Below are 22,305 nucleotides of genomic sequence, written 5' to 3' on the forward strand. Positions count from 1 at the left end.
CTCCCAAGATTTTGATCGCACCCTTATGCTACATTTGGTCCGTCGATAACGATTGCCTATTTCGTGTTTTCGCTGCCATTATCTCGCGTCCCCAATCAAAATTCGAGATATTGACATAACATCCCCCTCCTGCTGACGTCATCGTGCATGGCACAGCACGTTTCGACCCAATTCACTAATAAAATCCGCAACCCCAGTTTCAATGTTATCGGTGCATCGAGGTTCATATATAAACGCTCGCGTGAAACTAAACGCAACAATTTCATCATGTCAGAAAAAAATTTAGCACCAGTCTCGTCGGCGGTGTCTACTGACACTGATGTAACGTCATTGGATATGCAGGGACTCGACGCTGGTGATGCTGCTCTCCATCAGAAAATCAAACTCATCAACGATGCTATAGACGAAATTGGCTTCACGCCGTACCATTTCAAGTTGTTTTGTCTTAGTGGAATGGGATATGCTACCGACTCACAATTGACATTTATTGAGAGTAGTGTCAGAACATTCGTCAACTACCAATTTGGGTATACTTATCCAGTGAGTTCCCAATGTCTTTACTTTGGTATGCTTCTCGGTACGTTATTCTGGGGCTTTGGTGCTGATCTTATCGGTCGTAAGTTGGCATTTAATTTATCTCTTTTACTCTCGGCAGTCCTCACGATTTTGACTGGTGCAATGGGTACTTTCACCACCTACTGTCTTTTTATTATCCTCTCTTGTTTTGCGGCTGGCGGCAACTTGGTGTTGGATACTTGTGTGTTTTTGGAGTACCTTCCTCATAAAAATCAATGGCTTTTAACTTTTTTTGCATTCTTTTGGGGTATTGGCCAAACTTTAGCTGTGCTTTTTGCTTGGGCCTTTTTGCCAAAATATTCTTGTGCTTCAGAAGATTATTGTCCATCTCATATTAACCATGGATGGAGATACACTTACTATGTCAATGGCGCATTCGTGCTTGTTATAGCGTTACTCCGTATCTTTGTCGTGCGGTTAAAGGAAACACCAAAGTTCTTGGTATCCAATAACCGTGACGCCGAAGCTGTCGAAACCCTCCAAAACCTCGCTGCCAAGTACAATCGTCCATGTTCTTTGACCTTGGAGGCTCTTGAAGACTGTGGAGAAATTACTGCCAACGACGATTTCCGTGTCAAAGCAAGTTTGATGAACACTTTCCGTTTATCTGCCAAGCACATCAAAATTTTGTTCAGCAACAGGAAAACCGCTCGCTCAACTTCTCTCTTGATAACATCTTGGCTTCTTTTGGGTATTGCATACCCTCTTTACTCGGCTTTCCTTCCTCAATACCTTGCTTCTCGTGGTGTCAATGTGAGTGCTGACAGTACTTATGGTGTCTATCGAGACAACGTGATTAGCAATCTTTGCAGTTGTTTTGGTCCTATGATTGCTGGGTTGTTGCTTTACTTTGTTCCATGGTTAGGTCGTCGAGGTGTAATGGTGATCGGTGCCCTATCTACAATGGCCCTTTTATTTGGTTATACTCAGGTCAAAAATAGAGCTGGGAACGTGGGATTATCATCGGCGGTATACATTGCTATCTATGTATATTACGGGTGCTTATATGCTTATACTCCAGAGGTGATGCCATCAGCAGCTCGTGCTACTGGTAATGCATTGTGTATTGCAGCAACTCGAGTCACTGGTGTTATTGTTCCTGTTATTGCCTACTTTGCCGGAATCACTACTTCAGCACCAATTTGGATTTGTGGTGCTTTTGTCGGGGTTATTGGATGCATTGCATTACTCTTCCCATATGAGCCTAGTAAAATGCGGGTGGTGTAGACTAGTTAGGCTAGTTTCAAACAGTACATTCTTACAGGGTACAATTCCCTTGGTAAGCCCTTTTGTACATCGCTGCCAATAAGCTTGAACCCAGCAGCAATGAATAATTCTCTGAATTTTTTATCAGTACGAGTAACCGATGAGTCAGTCTCATCAAATATGTCATCGACTGGGGCAATATTTTCTTTGACAATCATAGTACCATTTTCCATCAATGCTTCACCGCACCGGCGCCAGAACTCAACAAGTTCTTTATCAGGAAGCTGTCCGACACACCACTGACACCATACGAGCCAATATTTTCCCTTTTTTCCTTCGTCACAAGTCCACTCTTGCATACCAATGTCATATATATCTCCCAACTTGCCTTTCTGTGCAACGGGTACCAATTCTAGGCGCATTTGTTCCACAAACGGTTTTACTGGTTCGAGAAGATCACATTTGTCGCTGACTTTCCAGAGTAAATCACGCGTTATGCGTCCAATTCCCGCTCCCATGTCTATAGTCAACTTCTGCTGGCCCTCTGGACATGGCATTCGGCTCAGAAGCTTTCTTAAAAACGTCGAAGACCCAATTATATCAGCCTTTGGCACCGGGGTCTGTTCACCAAAACCGCCCAAAACCCCATTCACCGAGGCAGGAACAGAGCTCCAGTATTGTATGGCATCGTCGTAGTTGATACGAGTATCGGCTACTGTTTCAGAGCCGGAGTTATCCTCCTCCTGAGCTAGAGTCTCGAATGGCTTGAGTGGCATACTTGTTAGCTCATCGCCCGCACTTAAGTCGGTGATATTTCCTGCACCGAAACACACGTCTCACACAACCCACAACCCACAACCCACAACCCGCAACCCACAACTCACAATCAGAATCACAATCACAACATATGTCGTACTACGATTTGGATGACATTCTAGCTGATGCAGAAAAGGTGCCTTGTAGGTTCAATATCCTGGTTCCAGGCTTGGGGTACCTAGAAGGTCAGCCAGGAAAAGCCATACAAAAAGATACAAAAATCGAATTACCGCTCTGGTTAGCGGAAATTTTGGCAATCTGTGAGCTTCTGGAAGAGTCACAGCAGAGTTTCATAGACTTATTACAGCCTGATTTCATCAGTCCCAAGGTGATAAATGCCATAAAGACGAGTCCCACGTCGGTGGACTTGCACGCCATTCTTCCCTACTATTACAGACTAACTGAAAAATGGGCATCTATGTTTTCGGATTCGGAGTTGGCGACCGTTGTATCTGATACCTTGAAGCGGAGGTCACTAGAAATATATAACCACGCGAATAGTGCCACCAAGCAGCTCAATTTCATCTATTCGCTAGACGAATATGAAAAGGAAGTGTTTAAGAAGACTAGTGAAAGTAGTCGAAGTATGCGCCAATGGTTGAAATACTGAAATTTTTGGAAATACATCATCATTAATATACACTATTAAGCATCCTCACCGTTGAACAAATCGTCATCCAACTCATCATCACTATCTTCAATGACATCTTTGGAAAGAGCCTTGCGCTTGTTAGAGGGCACCACGTCGTCATCTTCTTCAGCTTTACGCTTTGTTGGTGCAGGGGCTTCGTCTTCAGATGCTGACGGCGTAGGAGGAGCTTGTTCTTCTTCACTGTCGTCAATGAAATTTTTCTTCTTGGTCTTCTTTCCTTTCTTTCCCTTCTTGGCCGGCTTTTTCTTACCGCTCTCCTTGTCTTTCGCAGACTCTGCTTCGAAAAGTTGGTCATCTTTGTCTTCTTCCACAAATGCCCGCGACTCTTCAACCCATTGCTGAGCCTGTTCTTGCAACTTGGCTCTCTCTTTTGCCAACTCTTCTTCCGCTTGCTTTTGTCTGAGGATTCTATTCTGCTCCTCTTCTAATCGCTTAGCAGCTTCTTCTTGCCTCAACCTCTTAGCCTCAGCCAATTTGTTCTCCACTTTATTGATATACTCCTCAGTTTCTTCTAAGCAGGTATTCAATCTGTTTGCCAAGGTAGTGGTACCTAAATTAGCTCTTGACTTCAATTCCAGCTTAGGATATGGTGGATGAGCCTCGTCGTCAGAAGCTAACGAGTTCAAAGTTTCGATGGCTTCATTCAAGCCTTCGATCGCTCGTTTAATATCATCCACATTACGCTGCTCAACAGCAATCTTGGTAATGAATTCGGCAATTTGAAATTGCACGTAGGCGATATTGAATCGTAATGACGCCTGCAGTCCACCACTTTGCTTTTGTGCCTCTTGAGCATAGTCAAGTGCCTTTTTCAAATAGAACAAGTCTTTTTCTGCGAGTCCACGCATATACCAAGCCCGGCCCAAAAACGACAATATTTTGGAATCCGTTCCACTTGTGAATCTCACCAAGGCTATTTCGTAATTCTCAATAGATTTAGAAAATTGTTTCAATTCAAGTAACACATGCCCCAAATTGAGGTATACCGAAATGTCGTTCAACGAGTCTCTGATCTTCCGCAAGATTTCCAATCCTTTTTGCGAATCTTTGTTTTCGATATAGACAATGGCCAACCCTTGGGCAGCGTAAACATTCTTGGAGTCCACAGAAATAACCTTGGTGAAAAGTTCTATAGCACGAATGTAATACTTTTTTCTCTTCTCAGCAACTGCAGAGCCAGAACCTTTGACATCCCTTGCCATGATGCAGTAGATATTCGCCAACGATAACAAGGCATAAGAATCGTGAGAGTCGTATTCAACCAAAGTCTTCTTTTGGTGTTCTGTATCTGCATCCTGTTTCATGCCAATTCTCTTTCCAAAAGTCTTCGCAAACCAGCCATAGAAAGACCTAATTTCCAAGTTAGCTGGGTTTTCTTCCAAGAGTTCCTCAATCCGTTCTCTTATTTGCTCCTTGGTTGATTCGTTAGTTGAAACACAATCCAAGAACAAGAGTCTTAAACTGGCAGAGAAGTAGTTGGATGATCTCTCTGTAACTGACTTATAGATTGAGATGGCTGCCTTTTCGTCTGAAACCTCTTGCGAGCGAGCCAAATTGTAGTCAATCGTAAGCGACAAGTCGTCGAATATTGGGTCTGATTTCTCTTCGCTTTCCTTACGGATGTTTTGCACAGCAAACTCAAAGTTTTCCTTAGCTTCGTCCAAGTTGTTCTTGAAAAAGTTCATAACTCCCAAGTTATTATAGACCTCAATCGGCACAGAAAGACCCACCTGTGTCCTAGATTCGATAGCTTTACTCAAGTAGGTCAAAGATTGATTCAAGTCCCTTCCTTCATACAACCTAGAAAGGGTGAGAAGGGCATTTAACACTATTGGTTCCTTGCTTGATAATGACGACTCATCATCGTCTTTCTTGCTGGCAGTAGGGTTCAGGCCAAGGTTATTGGAAAGTCGCAAATAACGTTCCAAGATCAGTATAGCAAGGTCTTGCTTCTTGCGACTCTTCAGCTTGGAATAAAATATGCCAAGAGAGTAGTTGACCTCCAAGCATTTTGGATTCGTTTTTAACACGGATTCAAATGTAATTATCGCTTCTTCGTTCGAACCTCTGTTTGCTTGGGAGAGTCCCAAGCCCAACTTGGCAATCAAGTTGTTGTCATCGAGCCGAATTGCTTCATGGAAACTTCTTTGCGATTGAGTGTAATCACCCTTTGCAAAAGATACCCGTCCCAACCAAGAATTTGCTGTCGATAAAGCCTTTGACTGGTAAGGTGTAAGTTTGGATGAGTGAACTTTGGATGAACCGGAATATTTTTGGAGAATATTATTGCAGATTTTTTCAACGATGTCATATTGTTCTTTGGAGTAGTAATAAGACACGAAGGCGAGAAGTATAGTAGTATCCTCTGACAGATGAGGAAGATCTCTCAATTTGATTAAGCACTCCTTGTAGCTGGTAATAAAGCTTTCGTCGCTGAGGGATTTATTGAAAGCGTCATTGAATTGAGATAAAGTTATGAGAAGCTTTGCTGCTGTGTTCAGGGAATCAATCTCTAAAGCTCTCTTCCACGAGTTTACAGCCATCTCTTGATCATTGAGCATCCAAGCACAAATACCAATTCCAATACGAGGATCCGGTTTCATAATAGGATTCAACAACAACACCTGTTGATAGAGCCTGAGCCCACTTTTGTAGTTTTTCGTCTTGTTCAAGGCTATGTGAGCCTTTCCAAGTAATGCAAAGCAATTTTTCGGGTCGGCTTTCCATATTCCATCGTAAATCTCCCATGCCTGGTCAGCCATATCTTCAAGACCGTAATAAGTAGCTTTTGCAAGCAAGTTATTCACATCAGAAGGAGCGCTTTTGAAATCTCTTTCAATGAGTTCATTAGCAGCCGACAAGTGCTCAGCCCTATTGATGCCTTGACTGACATATTTTAAATGGAGCCATTTAAAACTGGAGTCGATACTTAACCTATCAGCATCAGAAAACAGAGGCTGTTTGGAAGCTTGCGATAAAACTTCGGTAGCTTCGTCAAGCTTTCCCGACGCTGAGTATGCTCGAGCAACCGAGATCCAGTATTTTCTATCGCACTTTTCCTCATTTAGGAAACTTATCAACTCGTTGGGGTCATCAGGAAGTTCTTCCACAAGGTTAATACTCACAATCTGGCCATTACTCAATGTAACATCCAAGTTGCCTAGAGTGTCAGCAGCCTGGGACCCTATGTAATAGGAGATATCCGAAGCGTCGTCCATGCTGCGCTCAGATGAAATGCCGATGCACTAAGTCGTTGACCTGTTGTGGGCTGAAAATTCGATGCTGTTATCTGCAGGATATACACCTTCAAGACAAAGTTCACTAGGATAGCTACACCAGATGAGTTACTGACTAGGTTATTAAGTAGAAGTTAGAAAGCCCCGGATATGAGAAGCTCGTTTGATAAGCAGGATCTAGCAACTTGGCTGAGAATACTCGCCAGGTCTGCTTTCCCGCGTAAAACAGTGGATGCAATTCGCACCAGTTTCGGATAGTTCTCAATGGACCTGATCGGAACTGATACATGGATCTTGGCCTTAGTCCTCAGGTTCGCTTCGTAGTATCGCACATCAATAGAACATGAGTCAGTCTCATTAACGAATGCAACGGGATAACGAAGAGAGATCTTGTAGATATCTTGATCTAATCTCTTCAAGGCCTCCCAACGCCTATGGAGCAAGGGAATATCCGAGAGTTTTTTGATGTTGTCCGTTATGGGCATAGCAAACAGCTCTGCGACTTGCTTGTTGTAAAAACATGCAGGCAGCATCAATGCAAATTTCAAACCAGTTGACGATAAGTGCACTGAATATGTTCGCTGATAACTGAACCTTATAGAGTTTCCCTCGACCGCTTCAAAATTAAAGCCTGTTAATTTTTGAAGTAAGTTACACTTTGCCTCTAAAGTGGATATCTCTGAGGTTCCATAGGTCCTATTCTTATTGAGTATTGTCTCTAATTCAGCTAAAGATCCTCTCAATTCTGCGATCTTAGACTCGTTGTCCGCGATTGCTATATCAACAGCGTTCACTTCATCTTTTAGAAGAGAAATCTTCAGACGACTCGCCGTAATTTTCGAGTATAAATATACCAACTCATTTCGAAGGCTGCTGAATTCCAGGCTATCGTGGATCTGAGGGTCGCTTATGTCGCTCAATTGTGCCATGATGAGTTTAAGCCTGTTGAGCTTATCTTTTGACTCCACAAATAAAGATTCGGCAGCGGCCAATTTTTCATTCAATAGCCGTTCATCTTCCTGTACTTGCTCATATTTTAGCAAAGTCAGGTCAAGCAAGTTTCGGATCATAGTTGTACGCCAGGTATACCACGCGTCCATCGCTTGCTTGCGGCAATAATCTTTAATGAGTTGAAATTCAGATTGCATGCCAAGCTGCTTTTCAAGTGGACTGTAATAATACTGCTTGAACAACTTGGGATTGGATGCTAGTGTCGTGTTGTTAAATTGTTCAAACAACTTTTTTCCGTCCTCTATATTCTTCCTCATCTCTTCACAACTGAAGTAGAGTAATTCCAAAAGTGGAAGTTTGTTAGTAGCGTTCACGTAATCTTGAAGCGAGTAGTCATTGGACCCATCAATGACCTTGGGAAGCGAAATGCTTATTCTGCTTATCGAAGACGTTCCTATGTCCAAGTCATCATAAAAACGAATGCCAATATCCTTCATGAAATGAGTCAATGAAACGGATTCGTAGTCTTCATCATCGTAAATGGAGTCAACGGAAATGTCTGCGAGGGGGATTGTGGTTGTGTATGACAGTGGATGGATACGCTTTGCAGGTGGTGATAACGAAGGCAGTCGTCTCTTCTGAGCTACTAAAGGACTTTCAGCTCGTATAGGTGGTTGTTCGGAAGTTTTTTCGCTTGTTTGTAGGACTTCTATCTTATCATCAGTTTGAGTGAGCTTCATAGGTTCCTGTGACGCACCATTATCAGCGGGAATCTCCGTAGGGTCGGGTCTAGTTGTTGGTTCTGGGAGCGCTGAAGTACTCGTAGAGGTCTGATTCAATGTTATACGGCCGACTGATTGTGTCAATTCCATTTCACCCTCGACTTCGGTTACCTTGACTGGTGAAATATCAGGGCTGTTATTGATCTCTTGCTGAATCATTCCCACTTGCTGAGTAAATTCCATGGTGTTTTCTTCGTCTTGATGATTATTACTCTCAGTTTGAACAAATACAGCAGCTACTTGAGTGAACTCCATTGTGTCTTCCGTGTTTTGAGGGTGAGTACTACCAACTTCAGCCACATTTGTGCCAGATTCAGAAGTGTTTTCAGCATGAAAAGCCTCGATTTTAGGAAACTGCTCCGTGAGTTCCATTGGCATTTCTTCCCATGACATGGGGCCCTCTTGGGATTGCACCTGTGGAAACAGAGATACCTGAGGGAATTGTGGAATTTGACCCGTGAGCTCCATGGTTTGCTCGTCATTTTCTTCATTTATTACCTCTTCGTCAGAGCTATCAGCTAAGAGTTCGCGCCCCACCTCAGGCACCGATGGTTGCGATGACTGCGAGGACCCATCATCAGAAGAGTCTGAGATCTGAGAAGGTATAAATGCTATCGTCTCTCTTCTACGGCTCTGGCTTTGATATTGAGGCACAAAATCGATTTTGTGAAGGGTAACTTCGGGTGCAAATGAAACACGCCGACGTTCATTTGTTCTTAAAGAGTCTTCCTTGAGTGGAATCATAGGTATTGGCATCGTCTGGCTGTCCAAGTTGGACTTCAAGATACTTTTTCCGGGCCGGTACACCTCCTCGGACGGGAACGTATTTTCCTTATTCATACGCGTTGTTGTTGTGAAATCGCAAATTGGTTGATGGATTCAGGTGGTTGTACTGCATAAGGGCCATGACGATGGTCGGAATTGTTTCTGATGGTATTACCCCACATATGTCAAGTTGAGTTCCGAGGGTGAAAAATACAAGGCATCAACGAGACAAATGAATTTCTATCAAGTTGCTTCAATGTTGCCAAGTTGCTTCATGGTGACGATTGTCACATGATGAGATCTGGGGAAGCTGACTCAGTGCTTACGTTTTCTTGCTTCTCCCCTCCACCCGAAACCCTCGGTTGTTCGTCCGGGGATTGGCTACTTAAAAACTTGTATAGTTTTCAATAATTACAGAAATGGTTGCCGATAGCATAATCTACCACCCTACTTTTGCCAAGTCTATTCGTTTTCTTGACTCCACTCCCAAGCGGGAAAAGTGCTTCAGACTTGTAGCTTACTTGTCCCGGTTCTTGTCTTACTACCTTCAAAGACAAGGTTTTTCAGGTGATATCGTTAAAATATTTAAAGATTTGAAAGGTCATGTCACATTTATAAGAAAGGGATTGAGATTCTTGAAACCTTTGAACCACTTGCAAACTGCTGCTGAGACGTTTGACAACAAGTTGATGGACCCTATTTTACAGAACACCACGGTTATTCGTAATTTATGTTACGCCGGTTACCTTTCGTTGGATTCCATCACCTGGTTCAAGATGATGGGACTCATTGATCCCAAGAAAATGACAAAGGTTCCTACCTATGCGTCTAGATTCTGGCTCTTTGGCTTGATTGCTGGTGTGATCAATTCGTTGAGAACCTACAAAATCAACAGTGCCAAGTTGGAGTCCGGTGATGAAAAGGTCGATGTTGAGGCCGTCAATGCCAAGCTCTATAAGGCCAAGAGAAAGTTGGTGTGGGACTTGTTGGACATGTTCATCGCATTGAACACCTTGAACTACTTGCACTTCACCGAGGGTGACGTTGGTTTGGCTGGTACTCTCACATCGATAATGGGCTTGAGAGACATGTGGGCTGCCACAAAGTGATTATAAGTTCCATATTATTTCGTAATGTTACTCGATCCTTGATCCTGAAGTTTTCCAAAATAGTAGCCATCCCAGTACAGTTTCATCATCATGTTCTTGATATCTTGTAAAAGCTCTGAAGAGTCACCAATAACGGTTTGGAGTCTCTCAGGAACCTCCACAACTAATGCCGGAGGTACGGAATTTTCTATGGTGTTTTGATCATCCACAAGGAGAGAATCACCTTCCGGGGCTTTCGCTTTCAGTTCAATTCCAAGCACCTGCTGTTCATATGCCTCTTTCAATTCTACCCACGTTGCCTTGCAATTCATTATCGTCAATTTGCAACTGGAAATCAAGTGAACTGGTGTTGTGTGCACACCCTCATCTCATCACCAAAATTTCCATATCGAGAATAGTGTATGTCAGAACAACCTGGTGCCCAGCAGCTACGGTTGCGCATTGGAAATATCTCGACAGCTCTTGCCGAGAAGCCAGACCTTCTTAGCTCAAGGATTGCCAAATTCGGTTCAATAATCGACAACTTGGACCTCCACACAAAGCCTACTCATGATCATTACTTTGCATTTATAACCGTTGAATTTCCCGATAAAGGGTTCCAGAAACTCAAAGCATCGTTGGCTGGTGCTGTCTTTATGGGACGCAAGCTTTCGGTCGATATAGCCAAACCAGACTATCACCAACGTTGGTTGAAAGACTCTCAGCGACCCGATGAAAAACACGATGCCAGACAACGCCAATTTCAAATTCATTTAGCACGCCAGGAACGCATTAAGGAGTCCCAAACTCTGTACCATATCAATCGTTTCGACAATTCTATTGTCCAGAAACCTCCTCGTACCTCCTACATGTTATCTCCTCATACATTCAACAACATATCTGGAAATACCAAGCACCAACCACCCACTCAAACTCTTCATGGAGACGGTTCATATGGGGCTCTAACCAAGGGAAAACCCATTGTGGGGCTTCCGACGTCTCGTACTTCGGGAGGAGGCGAATTTTGCAAGGGAAGAATGAGAACTACTCCAAGATCGAAGTTGGCTCAGAAACTGCAAACCATGCGTATTTTGATAAATGGCAAACCAACCCAAATTAAAGCCTTCAAGACTAAACTTTGGGGATACGAGAAGAACAAAACCGTCAACGACCTCACGTGGAATTACTCTGACGGGAAATGGATCAGTGGAGATAATCATGTACTTGAACGGGTGCAGTCAGTTCATCACAAAAATGAGCAAGCTGAAGGTACAGATTTGAAAGAAGAAATAGAAAAGAACACTTCAGTTTTGGCTTCGTTTTTATCGGGATACGATTTTGAGAAACCTGTTGAGCTTTTGGAAGACAATGAAGAGGAGACAGTAAGTGGAATCTCAAAACAGGATATCATCGTTGACACCAAAGGACGCAAAAAGGTTACCCATTTTGATTATGAGATCGAAGGAAATGGGGTCAATGACGATGAAGAAGCCGTACCAATTTCTTCAGAAGCTCGTCGCCAGCTTGAGCTTTTCAAGGAATCCGCTGGTGGTCCTGTCAAAGAACAATATTTTGATGAAGACGATGAGTCGGATTTCGATATAGAAGCTTTGAAGAAGACGGAGGAGCAGGATGGGGACGTAGAGGTTGTTCCGGAGGCACAAAGCACAGAAAATATTCAGGCTGGTGCTGAAACTGTGGTCACTAAAAAATCTCCAGAACCCACCACCAAGCAGCCTCAAGCCGAAGTTGAGTCCGATGAACCATCACAGCCACAATCTCAAGCTCAACCTACCACAGAGGCATTGAGAACTTTGCTCAATCCACAGAATGAGAGCTCAGGGTTCAAACTTGCATTATCTGAAGAAGATGAAGATGTTGACAGCGACCATATCATCGATTCCAGCGAACAGGCTCAACTTTTGGAGCAAATCAAGCAGAAACAACAGCAACTGAGAGAAAGTGGGCATGGTGTTCAAAGCAAGGTTCGAGGTCTTTTTTGGCCCCATTTCGATTCTCCATTTCTCCAGTCTCAATCGCAGCTCAGTAAGATCGGGGCTCTGGCTGAGACAGTGACACTTCTTGGAGAAAATGAGCCAGACATAGAAGGTAGAGATGGAGAATCTCCATTTGAAAAATGGTTCTGGAGCAAGCGAGGAGAAATCGGTAGAGAGTGTAAGAGGAGAAAGCGAGATGTGGCACGAGCATTTAAAAAGAGTTCCCGAGGGAGACCTGTGGATTAAAATCTATACAAGTGGTCTTCGCCTGATATAAATCATACCATTTTTCCCTGTCACTGTTTGCTCTTCGTACGTTTGCCAAGCACTTTCCAGCATTGTTGAGGCAGCAGTATACAGCACAACTTCAGGAACATGCAGAGCCGTGGCCTTACTATGCTCTAAGCATGTTCCCAAGAAATGGTCTCTTGCGGATTCAAAGTTGCCGTAAGGACATATATCGACAAGGCAACTAACAAGCACATCGCTTTTGGAACAAAGACAACTTATGGACTGCAATCCAGATGGACATTCTTTAGCAGTTTCTGCTATACAACTTAGAAAACAAGCCGGGGGTGTAGCATGCACAAAACTTGCTAAGAATGAGAAAAGTATAAAGTATTTCATGGTGAATAACCTGTTTGTGCTCGGAGTGTATAGTTTAACACAAATGGCCAAAATCTTGATAAGCGCCAAGGATGAATAAAGGTTCGGGATAAGTGAATCATGCTGTATCAGGGTCATGCTAAATATACTTACTGTCGTATATGGTAATAGAGCTTTCAACTTGGTAAAGTTGCAAAATTCCTAAATATTCCCAAATTTTGAAAAAAATACAATTGGCTATCCAAAACAAAAATACGATCTCTAACTGAGCATAACAGCTCCATATAGTTGTTCGCCTGCATTTTCACCACCAATTGTATTATTCACTCTTCAGCCATTCCTCACCTCTTATCAACTTCGCGCTAAAATTTACTTCAGAGATGGAAGAGACCCATGAACCAAAGAAGCATTCTGAGAAAGAAGAAATAGAGGATGGGCTAAGTAGTAAGACCGAAGCGCCACATCTTCCAGAGTTCACCTTCAAAAATGTTTGCAATGATATAATAAACGGGGTAATTGCTTTATTCATGGACCCTTTTTGCAATGCCATTGTGGTCCCAATCTTGGTGGTTTTCACGTCCATTGCTTGTAAGATCGTCATCGCCAATGTCAAGTACACTGAAATTGACTTCAAGACTTATATGCAACAGATAGATATGATCAACGATGGTGAACTTGATTACAGCTTGATTGCCGGTGACACTGGTCCTATAGTGTATCCTGCTGGATTTGTGCAAATCTACCAATGGCTCAGTTGGCTCAGTCTGGGAGGAGAGGACATACCCGTGGTTCAATCTGTGTTTGGATATCTTCACACATTGACGGTTTTACTCACTTGTTGTACCTATTCGTTGGTGGGTGATGTTCAGCCATGGGCATATATGTTGATCGTGGCCAGCAAACGGTTGATGTCCATTTATGTGTTGAGACTCTTTAACGATTGTTTCACTACTGCTTGTATGGTGGGGGTGACATTAGTCTTACAGGCAGCATCTTATTGGTTCGATACTTTGGGTTCAACACTAGTCTTTCTTTTGACTTTAGTTGCAGCCGACTTGTATAGTATGGCTATCTCAATTAAGATGAATGCCTTACTTTTCATGCCTGCATTTCTTATTGTGGTCTACTTTTTGTGCATGGAAAACATTTTGAAGTTGTTGGCTGTAATTTTGGTGATGGTATTGGTCCAAGTAATGGTCGGATGGAAATTCTTATTGGTCTTGTTCCACGATGAAGACGCAAACTATTTGCGTATGACATACTTACAAAGAGCATTTGATTTCAAACGTTCGTTTCTATATGAATGGACAGTCAATTGGAGGTTTGTTCCGGAAGAATACTTTACTTCCAAGCTATTTGCAAACTTTCTTTTAGTGTGCCATATTTCAGTGCTTATCTTCTTTGTGATTTCTAGATTCTTTAGTTCTAAAATCACTGGAAAGAGCTTGGTAACCTTGGTCAAAGACGGCTTTAAACCTTTCAACACCATAGCTTCCACAAATCTTTATGTGAACAAGAAACAAGGTCCTAAGCTCATTTTGCTCACATTTGCAACTACGAACACAATTGGAGTACTTCTCTCCCGCAGTCTTCATTACCAGTTTCTCTCTTGGTATTGTTGGCATATGCCATTCTTATTATATTCGACTGGCTGGGGTCCCATTATTAGTGGTGCAATGTGGGCCGTTCATGAATGGTGCTGGCTTACGTTTCCATCGACCATTCAAAGTTCAGCAATATTGGTAACTATCTTGTCGTTTACTTTGGCCACAGTATGGCATCGTGGTGAAAATTGGTATGGGTCTTAGCCTGTGTATTATTATACATATGCCTCAATGGGCAGAGAATCACGAAGTGAACATGTCTGGTTGCAGGTTCATATCTGGTAAATAGTGTTCAATTAAGAAACCTCAAGTCATCGGATGAGCTGTACTTTTCGGGCCAGATCCACTGGTATGTTCTATCAATCTACAGCTCCGAGCCTTCAATGGCATCCACATTACCCCAGTTGAACCCTCCTATTCCATCATGCATGTTTGCATCGGCACCGCCATCCAAGAACAGGTTGAAATCGAAATCTATGTCGTCAAGGCCGCCTCCATTAGATCCGGCTCCAAACATTTGGTTGTCGTTATTACTACTACCACCCAAAATTGGGAACATTTGATCATTCGAACCACCTTCAAAATTGGGTTGTTGAGAGCCATTGAACGTTCCCGATTCTTTGTCCTTCTTGTCCCCTTTGGCATTCGTAGACGCTGCCGGTTGTTTCTTTGGAGAATCGGCTGCCTTCTTCTTCTTCTTTGTTGCTGGCTCATTAGGTGCTTCAGATGATGGAGTAAGTGGTGTGGTGTATTCTTTCTTGAGGTTTGTCGACAGATTCGGTCCCAGAGCAGCATCTTGGGACGCACCAAAAGTACTGGGCTTACGACCTCGTTTGACTGGCCGCTCCTTTTTCTTCTTTGCTCCGTTACTACCGGGAGATGGGGCTTTGGTGATTGAAGGTGATCCAGACCCGCCTGATATTCCAGGTGATGGTTTTTGCTGGGGACCGGAATTGCCAGTATTGGGTGGTAGCATGTTCATGTTATTGACATTGTTGGACATGGAAACCAACGAAAAGTCCGTTGTGCCGTTATTACGTGCAATATCCAACCGCTTTTTGTTTTGTTTCTCAAGAAGCATTAATTGCATCTGGTAGTCCTGGAGGGCATTGATATTCCTATTGGGACCAGCGCTGGTCGCCCCATTGAGCATTTCCCCACCAGCTGTTCCGTTAGGCATCGGTGGGCCCTGAGCACCATTTGGATGAGCATCATTCGTTTTGGGTCCAGGTTGCGAATTCACAGGCTGAGCCATATGTTGTTGAAATGGCAGAATTGCATTCATGGGTTGCTGACCATGCGGAACTTGAGGGGTGCCTTGGCTCAAGCGGTTCATAGTAGCTGGAGACCCAGCCTCTCCAGGTTGATATTGTTGTTGGGCTGCCACCGCTGCTTGGTGACGAAGATTGTTCATCTGGGTTTGTGCGTGCTGTTGGATACGATTCTGTGGCTGCGGCTGGAACTGCGACTGAGAACCAGGCATCTGGGGATATTGTCCCGGTTGAGAATGCTGCGCCAGTTGTTGCTGTCCCGGTAACAGACCCTGCTGCTGTTGCTGTTGTTGTTGCTTTTGAAGGAACATCTGCTGCTGGAGTTGTGGGCCAAGCATTTGTAATTGTTGGTCCAGCATCACTGGCATATTCTGTTGCTTCATCATCATTTGCATCATCATGCGCTGTTGTTGTTGTGGATCTAGCTGTTGGGGTTGGCCCTGTGGTTGACCCTGAGCCTGAGCCTGAGCTTGTGCCTGTGTCTGAGCTTGAGCCTGACCTCCTACTCCATACATGTTGGGATGGCCGTTCATTCCCGCCAACTCTTGTTGTTGTCTTTGTTTCATCATTTGAAGTTGATAGTATTGCATCGCCATTTGCGACGAGCCTCGATTGTTCTTGGCTTGGAAAACGTCCCAGAAAACCAGCCACCATTCGAACAAAAATCCCTGCGGGGCATCCATCGCCATTGAGAGTTGAGGTAGATTATTGTCCTTTTGAAACTGGATATGGGGAGCCTGTCCATCACCAGGAGAGTTCGACGACGACGAAGAATTCTGAGATGTGGGCACATCTGCCTCGTTGACAAATATGCGTGCAGTTTGAGGTAACCGGCTCTTGATTAAAAAATCGTAGATATAAGCATTTAGAAGCTGCTTGGAATTTGTAGCATGAGCATCCAGAATAGACGAAGACGAATCCAATCGAGGACTGGACATCTTGCCAGATTTAGGCGTTCCGGAGTGACTCATGGAATGTTTCAAGTTTGTGTCTCACAACTGTTATTAATTCCAGCGCCAATGAAATGTCAAACCACGATTATCAACAAATATGATACAAAACTGGGATCTGGCCCTTGTTATAGTGTCCTTAGCCTGCCCTATGGGGTAATTCTTCAACCTATCCGTCGTAAGTCTCGTACTAAAAACTTAAACGGGGTGTTTTCTCCAGCCTCGAGGAGGTAATAAATGATTTATTTTCGTTTTCAAAACAACCTTTCAAACACTATGTGGTCGACAGAAAGTATCTTCACACACCAGGCAATCACAAACTTGCTTAATGTTCTCTCTGGGGGCTACTGGACAATATAAGTGCTAATCCTTTCACAGACACTCCGGTGCTTGGTACCCTTTTCGCTGGGCGTGGCTCGGGGCAAATGTGGCTTACCTAAGCAGCCGACGGTGTGTAAAAAATTATCGGTGTGGACTTGAGAATTATGGAGAGAATTTGGAATGGAAAGAAGTGGATGGGGAAATATAGGGAAGCTCATAAGTGAATTTGTCCTTGATACACCAAAATGTTTGGGATTGAGCGGATTTCTTTACCCTATATGGGGTAACCCCCCAGTTCAGTCACGTGACCGGCGCATTGGGAAACCGGTCCGGACGGCTGTACGTGAGATAAGCTCACGTGAGGCTGGCTCATTGTAGGATCGTATCTGCAATAATGACAGGTCCATTGGACCCTTGTTATAGAACGGCTCGATAACGCGAAGATGATTACAATAAAAAATTAGCTTCTATACGTGTATCATACAGTATTTTTTTCGTATCGTACTTCTATGCTATGCTACTTCTTCTTCTTTTGCTTGATCTCTTCGTCCTTGACTGGATGTAATTTAATTGTAATAGGGTAATCCGGACGGTTTCCCATATGTCCCTGGGACCAGTCGTAACTCACAGCATAAGCAAAGATTGAGCCGTTTCGGTTAAACCCGGTGCATGAAATGGTACCGTTCACATTGGGGAATGATTTCAATTTTTGGTGGGCATCTTTGTCCCAGAAACTGAAAGTACCATCGCTTCCGGCTGTAGAAAATGTACCATAAATAGGATGGAACTGAACGGCGTTGACAGCATAGATATCGGATTCACTGTTACTGTTGGTGCGCAGCCCAAGGGTTCCGGGCGGGTTGGTAACTTTTCTTTGACACTTGAATACGAATCCAAGCTCCTTTTGTTTGGCCTCGTCTATGTATTGGATGGCACACCTTCCTTCGAGCGAACCAATGGCAAAACCATCAGCTTGTGGAAAGCACTTGATAATTCTGGTCTGCCATTTCAATGGAGATGGATACGTCTTGAAAAGCTGCTGTGGATTATTAAGGTCAACAATACAGATGTGACGGTCTGCGCAGCCTGCTACCAAGAGTTTTTGCGTAGTATCCATCGAGTATACTCTCTCAGGAAGAGTGATGGTGGACACCGGCTGAGGAGCTCTCATATCCCAGTATTTCAAAGTCTTATCCCACGAGCCACTCACCACAACCTGTGCGTTAGTTGGCCCACACTCGACGTACCTTACGGAGCTAACTGGAGCATCATGAACACCTATTTGCTGGGCTTGTTGACTGGCCAAATCAAAGAGTTTCACCTGCTTATCAGCACCACCACTTATGACTCTGGTTCCATCAATTGACCACTGCGCGGAAAATACTGGAGCTTCATGCTCAAACATTGCTTTTCCTTGATTATTTCCACTATAGGGATCAATGTCGTAAATTCGAACCTTCTTGTCCCAACTTGCAACTGCCAACATATCTTGTGTAGGAGAAAAAGATAAATCGCTCACAGAATCCTCTGGTGGATTGTTCACAGTCACATCATTGAGTAGCTCCTTTCCTGTGGCCGCGGTGGCCGTGGTGGGTCCAGAAGATGTACCTAAATAAGACATGAAGCGTCAACTCTGTGTTTTTCTCATCAGTGAATATACCTGCACGTGACCGCGGTGGTGATTTTGGATGCGAATCCTGGCATATCATTGCTAGCATACACTATTATTATAGACTTTGAGGACTTTTTTGAGCATATTCGTCTTCCAACCTCTCTTTAGCACCATCTAGAACACCATTCGGAACAGTATATTTTTCACTTAGACCTTCATAATGGCATTTTCACAACCTACACTGGTACGATTTCGATATACCGATAGTAATATACCCATAATTGAGAGTACAAACCGCTTGAAACCGGCCAAATTACAGCGAAATAAGGAACACCGACATATCCAAGATAATAGCTTTATCGACTGGAGCCGAGAATCATATACATCAACTCCTAGTATCACCTCTCGCAAGTGGATCATAATCGTCTTGACAGGAATTATCGTCGGTTATGTCACCACCGTTCTTGATTTGGCTTCTGCGTGGCTCAATGATTTGAAAAAAGGAATCTGTTACAGTAAGCGAGATCAATGGTCGCTCCTTAATCCGTATCTGACATGTCCTGTTGATGAATGGCACAATTGGTCTGAGATAATATTTGGAAGTAATGGCCTGGTTTCAGCAATTTTTGTCAACTTTCCCATTTTCCTCGTCCTCGCCGTGCTCTTGGTTGGTGGAGCAGCATATATAACCATCGAGCGCCTTCCTGTTATCAGACATTCAGGTATCTCAGAAATCAAGATCATCATATCTGGTTTCGAGTACAAAATTGACTCCTACTTGGGTTTACCAGCTTTCTTGTACAAAACTCTTGGTTTGACATTGGTTGTGGGCTCGGGTGTCTGGCTTGGTAAGGAAGGACCTTTGGTACATGTTTCATGTTGCGTAGTCAACGTTCTTTACGAGCTATTGGTAACGTCTTCCGATAGAAGCGAAGGACTCCGCCGTGAATTGTTAAGTGCAGCCGCAGCCACTGGAATAGCTGCTGCGTTCAACGCGCCAATTGGAGGAGTTCTTTTTGTTCTCGAGTGCATGCCCACTTACTTTATGCCCACCAGGATCATGTGGAACTCGTTTGTGGCCACAACAGTGGCCGTGGTTGTGCTTACAGGATCCAAAGTGTTTACAGAAGGCCAGAATTTCGACGAACAAGATTTGTTTCTGGTTGAGTTTGGAAATTTTAGTTGGCTTTTCATGGAAACCATTCCATTCGTTTTGCTCGGAGCCATAGGCGGAGTGCACGGCCACTATTTTGTGAAATTGAACCGTGCTTTCTCGTCAGTTGACTTCAAGAGCAGGGTCCACTCAAAACTTTTATCCATTTGCAGGATTTCAGAATCAAAGTACGGCAATTATATTGAGATTATCTTGATTGCAATAATCACCAGCATTGCAAATTTTCCGTTACAAATTTCAAAACTTCCCTTGAACGCATACCTCAAGGCGCTCTTTTTAGAGTGTCCTGACTCTGACGACCTAACCCAAAACTCCTCCAACTTCATGTGCCTGGCATCCTCGGGCGTGACCATAGGGAAACTTTTGTTCATTGTTGCTCAAGGTTCCTTACTTGCAGCATATACTTATGGCGTATATTTACCAGGTGGAGTACTCACGCCGTCTTTAGTTCTTGGTGCCACCACTGGACGTTTACTAGGAATCATATCCCAACTTCTCCAACTGGCTCTTAGTTTGGATTCTTTGGCAACTTGCACTAAGAACTCTTGCATAGTTTCTCCTTCATCGTATGCGGTTGTGGGTGCTGCAGCATTTGGTGCGGGAATCACCAAGTTCACCATGAGTATCGTGGTGATAATGTTCGAATTGACTGGCGCTCTCACTTACGTATTACCAATCATGTGTGCGGTAATGGTTCTGAAGTTTGTCAACGACCTGTTGAGCAACTACAACATCTATGATTCGTGGTTGAAATCCACCTTCAACAGAGGAATGGACTACATGGGCCCAGTCAATGAGGGAAAAGGTGACGGAATGTGTGATTTCACCAATGCAACATCAAGAGTGAAACAAAAACTTCCTGATGTACCTCTCTTATCGGTTATGGTTCAACCTAAACTGCTATACATTGTGCCTGATACCGACTATACCATTTCTCTGATTCTCGATCTTGTCAACGGCGACAACCATGAAGGCTACCCTCTTCTCTTGAGCACCCGCGAGCCTGTCAGCTTGGGTTACATCACCAAGGTGGATTTAAGAGCTGCCATTCTGACCGTTGAATATTTTTTACCCCAGGATATGGTTATCAGTTTGCAGGTATCAGGGTTACCAGATATCGCTTTATCACAACAACTACACTACGAGAGATCCCTTGGTCAATGCGTAAAGCTAGACATAGCTCCTGATGTTCCAAACGTCATTGTCAACGAAAGTTGCCGGTTGGTTCAAGTATTGGATATGTTTGAAAAACTACACTTGAACTACTTATTGGTCGTTTCCAGTCAGGATGATCATAGAATTTTACGAGGTTTTATCGACAGATATATATTGGCGGAGTTGATCCAGCGAGAGTTTACTGGCTTGTACGACTACTCAGAGTATGAAGTTGATGACGTTGTTAGAGATAGACACAGCTTTGAGTTGGTTACATAAGACATATAAGATAGACTTTTTTTTGCAGCGCACAAAAATCGAACATTTGATAAAATGGAGTAATGTCACGGCCGCCCAAAACGACCCTAGTATTCCTCAATCTCCCTGTTCAAAGCTCTTCGTGGCTTATGGGAATAGATTTTCAATTCTTCAACTTGAAGCAGGTTTTTAAAGGTATTAAGCTGATTCCTGATGGGGTTCATCTTTTGCATTATTCAGAAGCACTGACAGAACCAGATACTTCAGACAAACAAAACGCACTTTCTAGTCTCAGATACGGCCATTGGATTGAATGCAAAGAGGGTTTTGTTCACATCTTCTTCTGGGATGAGGAATTGCATCAACTCGTTATGGTTGAAGAGAACCTGTTGGACTACTCAAAGGGTATGGCACACCTTGGAGATGACTACAAGTATATGGTCAATTATCCTGGAGATGCAGAAGAATGGACCAAGTTGACGAACATGATTGACTTTGAGATAATAGAAGAGTATTTACCCACAAAAAACGGGTCTGGAGCTGTCAGCACGATCATGCCGTCCAGGGAGGAAAGAATTGCACTCACCGAGATTCTAAATCGTAACCAGACATCCGACAAAACTCCACCTGTCAAAGAAGATGAAGAGGAAATCAACTATACAATAATTCAGCACGAAAAACACAGAGAAGACAGAACGGGACAAGAGTTGACGGATGATCATTTCGACAAGTCGTGGTATCTACAAGAGCTTTACGGCCATGATAACGAGTTGCTCATTGCCGAGTTGCAATTGGCATTTGTCAATTTTGTGGCGGTCGGTAGTTTTTGCTCTGGAATGCAATGGCTAAGTTTGGCCAAATTGGTCCTGACTAGCAAATCATTTTTGGATCGAAACAAAAATTTCTTCTTTCAGTTTCTATGCACTTTTCACCTACAGCTCATAAAGCTTCCTTCCGAGCTTTTGGTAGATGAGCTCAACCTCCATAATCAGCTAAACATCAAAATTTATGTGGAAGTGATGGAAAACTTTAGCGACATCTTTGACGCAATGAGCGGAAATTGCTGTGGAAAAATGAAGCTTAAAGGTAATTTGCAGAACATATGGCACAACATTGTGGCTACAAATAAGAAGTTTGGTATAGATTTGAAACAGTTGAAGCGCTTGGTGGATGAAGAAAACTTTGAAGTGTTCAACTTGGAAGACTACGACGAAAATGACGAAGACATGCCGGTCATCGTGTGAAATCACAGTAATAAAAAATTGTACTGAATGAAGTTCTGTAA

At 43.4% G+C, this 22,305-nt stretch overlaps 14 protein-coding genes across 14 annotated transcripts; 8 read left to right on the plus strand and 6 right to left on the minus strand. All coding sequences in view use genetic code 12, as the record gives it.

Moving 5' to 3' along the window:
* Positions 1-147: 147 nt before the first annotated feature.
* On the plus strand, positions 148-1,803 carry FGR2 (Fgr2p; the record flags this gene model as incomplete). Its single annotated transcript, XM_001484066.1, has 1 exon — positions 148-1,803. The coding sequence occupies one exon, from the start codon at positions 148-150 to the stop codon at positions 1,801-1,803; it is 1,656 nt and encodes a 551-aa protein (XP_001484116.1).
* A 5-nt stretch (positions 1,804-1,808) lies between these two features.
* PGUG_03498 (N-terminal protein methyltransferase) lies at positions 1,809-2,558 on the minus strand (the record flags this gene model as incomplete). Its single annotated transcript, XM_001484068.1, has 1 exon — positions 1,809-2,558. The coding sequence occupies one exon, from the start codon at positions 2,556-2,558 to the stop codon at positions 1,809-1,811; it is 750 nt and encodes a 249-aa protein (XP_001484118.2).
* PGUG_03499 (uncharacterized protein) lies at positions 2,146-2,478 on the plus strand (the record flags this gene model as incomplete). The annotated part of the gene is made up of 1 exon (XM_001484067.1): positions 2,146-2,478. The coding sequence occupies one exon, from the start codon at positions 2,146-2,148 to the stop codon at positions 2,476-2,478; it is 333 nt and encodes a 110-aa protein (XP_001484117.2).
* A 131-nt stretch (positions 2,559-2,689) lies between the features above and the next one.
* Positions 2,690-3,208, plus strand: PSF3 (DNA replication protein; the record flags this gene model as incomplete). The annotated part of the gene is made up of 1 exon (XM_001484069.1): positions 2,690-3,208. The coding sequence occupies one exon, from the start codon at positions 2,690-2,692 to the stop codon at positions 3,206-3,208; it is 519 nt and encodes a 172-aa protein (XP_001484119.2).
* Positions 3,209-3,243: 35 nt separating this feature from the next.
* Positions 3,244-6,468, minus strand: PGUG_03501 (uncharacterized protein; the record flags this gene model as incomplete). The annotated part of the gene is made up of 1 exon (XM_001484070.1): positions 3,244-6,468. One exon carries the CDS (start codon positions 6,466-6,468, stop codon positions 3,244-3,246), a length of 3,225 nt encoding a protein of 1,074 aa, XP_001484120.2.
* A 152-nt stretch (positions 6,469-6,620) lies between these two features.
* Positions 6,621-9,059, minus strand: PGUG_03502 (uncharacterized protein; the record flags this gene model as incomplete). Its single annotated transcript, XM_001484071.1, has 1 exon — positions 6,621-9,059. One exon carries the CDS (start codon positions 9,057-9,059, stop codon positions 6,621-6,623), a length of 2,439 nt encoding a protein of 812 aa, XP_001484121.2.
* A 344-nt stretch (positions 9,060-9,403) lies between these two features.
* Positions 9,404-10,093, plus strand: PEX11 (Pex11p; the record flags this gene model as incomplete). The annotated part of the gene is made up of 1 exon (XM_001484072.1): positions 9,404-10,093. The coding sequence occupies one exon, from the start codon at positions 9,404-9,406 to the stop codon at positions 10,091-10,093; it is 690 nt and encodes a 229-aa protein (XP_001484122.1).
* Positions 10,094-10,494: 401 nt separating this feature from the next.
* On the plus strand, positions 10,495-12,315 carry NOP8 (Nop8p; the record flags this gene model as incomplete). Its single annotated transcript, XM_001484073.1, has 1 exon — positions 10,495-12,315. The coding sequence occupies one exon, from the start codon at positions 10,495-10,497 to the stop codon at positions 12,313-12,315; it is 1,821 nt and encodes a 606-aa protein (XP_001484123.2).
* Positions 12,316-12,318: 3 nt separating this feature from the next.
* CCW14 (Ccw14p) lies at positions 12,319-12,813 on the minus strand (the record flags this gene model as incomplete). Its single annotated transcript, XM_001484074.1, has 1 exon — positions 12,319-12,813. One exon carries the CDS (start codon positions 12,811-12,813, stop codon positions 12,319-12,321), a length of 495 nt encoding a protein of 164 aa, XP_001484124.2.
* Positions 12,814-13,055: 242 nt separating this feature from the next.
* Positions 13,056-14,483, plus strand: PGUG_03506 (dolichyl-P-Man:Man(5)GlcNAc(2)-PP-dolichol alpha-1,3-mannosyltransferase; the record flags this gene model as incomplete). The annotated part of the gene is made up of 1 exon (XM_001484075.1): positions 13,056-14,483. The coding sequence occupies one exon, from the start codon at positions 13,056-13,058 to the stop codon at positions 14,481-14,483; it is 1,428 nt and encodes a 475-aa protein (XP_001484125.2).
* Positions 14,484-14,643: 160 nt separating this feature from the next.
* FLO8 (Flo8p) lies at positions 14,644-16,521 on the minus strand (the record flags this gene model as incomplete). The annotated part of the gene is made up of 1 exon (XM_001484076.1): positions 14,644-16,521. The coding sequence occupies one exon, from the start codon at positions 16,519-16,521 to the stop codon at positions 14,644-14,646; it is 1,878 nt and encodes a 625-aa protein (XP_001484126.2).
* An 817-nt stretch (positions 16,522-17,338) lies between these two features.
* Positions 17,339-18,442, minus strand: GLE2 (RNA export factor; the record flags this gene model as incomplete). The annotated part of the gene is made up of 1 exon (XM_001484077.1): positions 17,339-18,442. The coding sequence occupies one exon, from the start codon at positions 18,440-18,442 to the stop codon at positions 17,339-17,341; it is 1,104 nt and encodes a 367-aa protein (XP_001484127.2).
* A 211-nt stretch (positions 18,443-18,653) lies between these two features.
* PGUG_03509 (uncharacterized protein) lies at positions 18,654-21,041 on the plus strand (the record flags this gene model as incomplete). Its single annotated transcript, XM_001484078.1, has 1 exon — positions 18,654-21,041. One exon carries the CDS (start codon positions 18,654-18,656, stop codon positions 21,039-21,041), a length of 2,388 nt encoding a protein of 795 aa, XP_001484128.2.
* A 62-nt stretch (positions 21,042-21,103) lies between these two features.
* Positions 21,104-22,264, plus strand: PGUG_03510 (AAR2 splicing factor family protein; the record flags this gene model as incomplete). Its single annotated transcript, XM_001484079.1, has 1 exon — positions 21,104-22,264. One exon carries the CDS (start codon positions 21,104-21,106, stop codon positions 22,262-22,264), a length of 1,161 nt encoding a protein of 386 aa, XP_001484129.2.
* Positions 22,265-22,305: the final 41 nt, after the last annotated feature.

Source organism: Meyerozyma guilliermondii, genomic scaffold (assembly GCF_000149425.1).
Source record: "Meyerozyma guilliermondii ATCC 6260 scaffold_4 genomic scaffold, whole genome shotgun sequence".
NCBI lineage: Eukaryota > Fungi > Ascomycota > Pichiomycetes > Serinales > Debaryomycetaceae > Meyerozyma > Meyerozyma guilliermondii.